The sequence below is a fragment of the Fringilla coelebs genome (genome assembly GCF_963513975.1).
Source record: "Fringilla coelebs genome assembly, chromosome: 4".
Classification (NCBI taxonomy): domain Eukaryota; kingdom Metazoa; phylum Chordata; class Aves; order Passeriformes; family Fringillidae; genus Fringilla; species Fringilla coelebs.
This window is the reverse complement of record NC_140032.1, coordinates 2,159,178-2,164,831: the sequence shown is the minus strand read 5'-3', so window position 1 is coordinate 2,164,831 and position 5,654 is coordinate 2,159,178. Positions and strand designations below refer to the sequence as shown.

The window sequence follows — 5,654 nt, the reverse complement described above, 5'->3', positions numbered from 1 at the left end:
TGCACCACTGCGGCCATGAGTGTGTCCAGCCTCAGCCCAGCCTCGCTCAGCCCCAGCGAGGGCTCCGGCCGGGAAAACGCCCGGCAGCGCTTCCCAGAAGGAGCCGCCCCGGCCGTGCCGCGGAAATGGAGCTGAATATCTGAGCAGGGCTGAGCTAAAAGCCTCGGCCTCGCAGCCCCGCGCAGCCCCGGCGGCTCCCGCCATCAATTATTAACGGCGAGATGGATCCGCGGCCTCGCGCGTGCCCGCCTGGCGGGGGCGGCTCCGGGAGTACCGGCTGCCGGGACCCCAGCCCCGGGACGGGCTCTCCGCCCTCGGTCCCCGGGGCCCACGCCAGAGCCACCCACAGAGCTCGCTCCTGGCCCGGCCGGGACTCGCGGCGCCGTTGCCGGGTGCGGTACCGGTTCTCCTCACGGCGGCGGCAGAAAGCGATGCTGCCCCGCCGTGGGGCCGCCTTAGCCCCGCTATGACCCCCGCCCCTCCCCGGATGGCTCCTGGCAGGTACAGATGGGACCGGAGCCTCCCCAGCCGGGGGTCACCGGCCCCGCCGCGCTCTCGCCTCCCCGGAGGCGCGGACAGGGGGTGGGCGGACGGCGGGGCGGGGACTGGCCCGGAGCCTCTGCCCGCCGGCGCCCCGGTACCGGGAGGGGCTCGTGTTGGTCCCAGGACTCGGCCACACACCGTGCGCCGCCCGGGACGAGGGGCTGGCACCGGGGTCACCGGGGCTCGGCCGGTGCCGCACGGTGCCAGGCTGAGACGCTCCGGTGGGACAGCGCGACTGCACTGGGCACACTGAGGAAGCTGAGGGGTGGAGTAAGGGCTGTTACCCGTATCCGGGACCGGGACCTGGATCAGGATTGGGGCCAGGATCGTGACCAGGACCATGACAATGACCGGGACGGATCAGGACCCCCAAACCCACCCAGTCTCTGGCCGTGGCATCCCGTGCGGAGCCGGTGCCGGAGCAGAGCTGGCAGCGCGGCTGTGTGCCAGGAGCTCCACGCTGGGGTGATGGGTGCCAGCCCCTGCTCGGGGGTCCCGCCGTTCCTCCGCACGCTCCCACTCCCTGGCATGGACCAGCCTTCCCCGCCGTCTGGTCTGGGGTCCGGGGGGTGGCACAGTCCGTGAGGAGCCGTGGGGATCTCGGCTCGGCTCCGCATTAGCGCGGCCGCTGCTTCCCCTGAGCCAAACCTTCATTAGCGTGGCTCCGGCTGCGCCGGGTGGGGCCGCGGGCTGCTCCGCTGGCACCCCAAACTGTAGCACCTGGGCACCCCAAACTGCTGCACCCCAAACTGCAGCACCCCGGCACCTGGCACCCCGAACTGCCAGCACTTCAACCCTGCCAGCACCCCACCACCGGACACCTCAAATGTCAGCACCAACAGCAGCGCGACACCCCAAACTGTCAGCACGCTGGTACCCCAGCGACACCCCAGCACCCCAACCCTTCCTGAACCCCGGCACCCCGAAGTGCCCCGGTACCCCGAACTGCCGGGGCAAACACCCCGACTCTGCCGGTGCCGCTGCATCCTGAGCCCAGCCCTGCCCTCGCTGCCGCCGTTCACGCTGAGTCCCCGTCGGGACACCCCCGTGTCTCCTCCCGAATCCTCCCAGACCCCCTGAACCCCCCAGATCTCCCGCACCTCACGGACCCCTCCTAACCCACCCCTCCGAGTCCCCCGCGTGTACCCCGCGCCCCACCCAGACTCCTCGTCCCCTTCGTGGCCCTTCGCAGCCTCCAGACCCCTCAGGCCCCCTCTGACCCCCTCAGGCCCCCTCAAGCCCCCTCAGATCCCCTCAGGCCCCGGTCCCCCCGGTTCCCTCCCGCGCCCCCCGCACTCCCGCTGCCCCTTCCGCCCCTCCCGTTCCCCCGCGTTGCTCTGCTGCCCTCTGGCGGCGTTCCGCAGCACCACGCGCACGCAGAGCCCTCTCTGATTGGTGGCCGCTGCTGTCCGTTAAGAGCGCGCCCTCTCGCTATTGGCCAGCGCTGGGAACGCCCTCCCCTAAACACGGCGGGTCCGGTGGCGGCGGCTCGCGGCGGGTCCCCCTCACGGACGAGGTCGGGGAGTCTCGGGATCCCGGGCCTCTCCCCGTGGGTCGTGGGGAAGGATCAGCACAGGGCCGAGCTTGCGCTGCCCGCCGCGACTCGAGACTCGCGGGGCACGCTAGGAGTTGTAGTCCCGCCGCTCGCCGCGGCCCCGCCCCGAACACGGAAGTGCGCGAGGCCACAGGCGGAGACGGCTCTAAGATGGCGTCGCCTCCTCAGGGGGGCCCGATGGCCATCGCCATGCGGCTGCGGAACCAGCTCCAGGCCGTCTACAAGATGGACCCGCTACGGAACGAGGCGAGCAGCCGTACCGGGAGGGCGGGAGGCACCGGGAGGAGGCGGTGGCGGCGACACCGGGGGCCAGCTCGGGAGAGGACGGGAGGTGCCGCAGTGGCGCCGCTGGGGGGCGCTGTGAGACCGAGGGGCGGTGCGGGAAGGCGGGGCCTGGGGAAGGGGGCGTGGTCAGGGATCGGAGCAGGCACTGGGCTGGTGGCGTCCCCGGACCCCCAAAATCCCATTTTCTGCTATAATGAGGCAAAACAGGGTATCCACCCTCCTTCAAGTCCCGTTTTCTAGCGTAATAATGGAATACAGAGTGGTCAGTCCTGTTTTCTGGCATGTTAAGGCAATACATGGGGTGCAGCACCCCAAAATCCGGTGTTTTGCCATAATAATGGAAGACAGGAGGTATAGCCCCCCAAAATCCTGTTTTCTGGCACAATAAGAGAAAATAGGAGGCGGGGTCCCCCAAAATCCCATTTTCTGGCATATTAAAGTAAGACAGTGAGGCCAGCCTCTCAAAATCCCATTTTCTGGTGCAATAATGGAAGACAGGGGGCAATCCCTACAAAATCCCGTTTTCTGACATATTTTAGCAAGACGAGGGTGTTCAGTCCCTCAGAATCTGTTTTGTGGCATATTAAAGCAAAACAAGGGGTGCAACTCCCCAAAAATCCCATTTTTTAATATATTAAAGAAATGGCAGGAGAAGCTCCTTGGGCAAAGGGGTTCCAAGTGAAGGATGAGAGGGGTCTCCAGGTGACAGGTGGGGGTGGTCTCGGGATGCTCTAGGTGACAGTGATGTGTCCCCACCCAGGAGGAGGTGAAGGTGAAGATGAAGGAGCTGAACGAGCACATTGTGTGTTTCCTGTGCGCCGGGTACTTCATCGACGCCACCACCATCACCGAGTGCCTGCACACCTGTGAGTGTCCCCACCTGGCTGAGGGGCTTGGGGGGGGCTGTGGGCGTGCAGTCCCACCCCTCCTACACCTGTCCTTGTCCCCCCACACCTGTCCCTGTCCCCAGTCTGCAAGAGCTGCATTGTGAAGTACCTGCAGACCAGCAAGTACTGCCCCATGTGCAACACCAAGATCCACGAGACGCAGCCATTGCTCAACCTCAAACTGGACAGGGTCATGCAGGACATCGTCTACAAGCTGGTGCCCGGCCTGCAGCACAGTAAGGGGACACAGGGGACACGGGGGCGCTCAGGGGACATGTCCTGCAGCACAGTATGGGGAGCATGAGGACAGGGATGGGGAGCTAGGTGGGGACAGGGACAGGAATGGGGATATGGACAGGGAGAGAAAAAGGGATGGGGACATGGTGAGGGCTTGGTGCAGTGGAGGGAGGAAGGGAGGACAGCCAGGGACTGCCCTCAGGGCCAGCTGGGCCCAGGTGTGTCCCTGAACCACTTGTCCCCTGCAGGTGAGGAGAAGCGGATCCGGGAGTTCTACCAGTCCCGAGGCCTCGACCGGGTGACGCAGCCCAGCGGTGACGGTGGGACAGGGGGGCATGGGGGGCAGCCAGCCGTGGTGCTGGGGGGGTGTCGGGGGCACAGGGGGCTGATGGTGCCACCTGTGTCCCCAGACACGGTGGGGGGTGACCCCATGGGGCTCCCCTACAGCACCTTTGACCACTCGCGTGCCCACTATTTCCGCTACGACGAGCACGTCTCGCTCTGCCTGGAGAAGCTGAGGTGAGGCCGGGGGGGGCTGCAGCCCCTCAGTGGGGTTGGGGAGGGGACACAAGGGACACTGAGCATGGCCCTGACCCGTGAGACTCTGGACACATGTCCCTTTCTCTTCCTGCCACAGCTCCAGCAAGGACAAGAGCAAGGCCATGCTGCAGGTGAGTGGGGTTCCCTGCAGACCCAGGCCTGACCCCCAGCTGTCACCCTGGCCCTGGCAGGGGTGTGTGGGGTTCCTGCAGACCCCCACAGCCCCCAACCCTCTCTGCCCCTTACAGCAGAAATACGTGAGGTGCTCGGTGAGGGCACAGATCCGACACCTGCGGAGGGTCCTGTGCCACAAGCTGGGGCTGTCCCTGCAGCACGTGAGTGGGGGTCCAGGGGGGGTCGTCCCTGCCCCCAGGGGTATCCTGGCCCCCCTGATGCAGCTCCCCTGTGCAGGTGCAGATCCTGTTTGACAACGAGCCCCTCCCCGACCACATGACAATGAAGCAGCTCTGGCTCTCACGCTGGTTTGGCAAGGTGTGAGTCCATCATAAGGGATGGCAGGCTCTGATTTTGGGGTTCACCCTGCCAGGGGGTGATGGGGTCACCCTCTGGGGCTGGTTCAGGGCAGTGTGGGGTTGGGGGATTGAGGATCTTTAATGTCAGTGGCTGCAGTGGTGATCTGGGGGGGTCCCTGGCCCCTGCATGGGTCAGGTAATAGGGGGTCCCCAAAGGGGTTGGCCAAGTTTGAGGTACAGACCAAGGGGAGTTCCTGGCTGGGATTGGGGTCCCTGTACCAGGGGACTTCAGGGCTGGGGTTTGGGGTCTCTGCCTCAAGGGGATCTTGGGCTGGGGTTTGGGGTCATGAGCTGGGATGGGGGGTGGTCCCTGTCTGGGGGCATTCCGTGGCCTGAGGTTTGGGGTCATGGGCTGGGATGGGAGGACCCTGTCTGTGGGGGGAGGTCTCTGGGCTGGGGTTTGGAGTCCCTACCCCAGGTTCCTGGGTTGGTATCTGGGGTCTCTGCCCCAAGCGGGGTCCTTGGCTGGAATCCCCCAGCCCTGACCCCCCCCTTGCCCCACAGCCTGCGCCCCTCCTGCTGCACTACAGCATCAAGGACAAGAGGAGGTAGGGGCAGGGGGTGGGCACTGCCCCCCAGTGCAGCCCTGCTCCTGCCCCCCACCCCCATAACTTATACCCCTCTTCGAATTTATTTTTGGAATAAAATTGTGGAAAAGCCCCCTTGACTCCCTGCTTTGTCTCGAGGGGCTGCTCTGAGGGTTTCAGGAGGGTCCCCTCTGCTCCAGCAGCTCCAGGGCCTGGGGGGCTGCATTGGGGACTCGGTGACCCCCAGGTGGGCTGTACCCATGGGGGGCTGAGTCATGGGGTGCTGGGGGTGTGCTGTGGGCGGTGGGGCTGTGCAACCCCCATGTCCCCGTTCCCCCGCCGTGCCGAGGGGGTCTCGCAGCCCCTCAGCCCCGTGCAGGCACTCCCCACATTGATCCCGTCCCGATCCCGTCACGGCTGCCTGCCGCGTGTCCGGCCCCCCCGCCCCACATAATGAGCCTTAATAAAGCCATCGGCCCTTTGATTGCCGGGGGAAGCGGGGAGCCTCGCAGCCCCCCCGCCCGCGCCGCCCTAATTAGCCCGGGAC

At 66.1% G+C, this 5,654-nt stretch overlaps 1 protein-coding gene across 2 annotated transcripts; it reads left to right on the top strand.

The window, feature by feature from the left end:
- Window positions 1–2,031: 2,031 nt before the first annotated feature.
- Window positions 2,032–5,240, top strand: PCGF1 (polycomb group ring finger 1). Of its 2 annotated transcripts, none has more exons than XM_084203871.1 (9): window positions 2,032–2,344; window positions 3,144–3,249; window positions 3,354–3,506; window positions 3,756–3,827; window positions 3,918–4,026; window positions 4,145–4,178; window positions 4,296–4,382; window positions 4,459–4,539; window positions 5,085–5,240. In XM_084203871.1, exons 1-9 carry the CDS (start codon window positions 2,249–2,251, stop codon window positions 5,130–5,132), a joined length of 786 nt encoding a protein of 261 aa, XP_084059997.1. In that variant the 5' UTR covers window positions 2,032–2,248; the 3' UTR covers window positions 5,133–5,240. The 2 variants fall into 2 exon arrangements, with proteins under 2 accessions (XP_084059997.1, XP_084059996.1); XM_084203870.1 differs by having other exon boundaries at window positions 2,122–2,344; window positions 4,299–4,382.
- The last annotated feature ends 414 nt before the right edge of the window (window positions 5,241–5,654 follow it).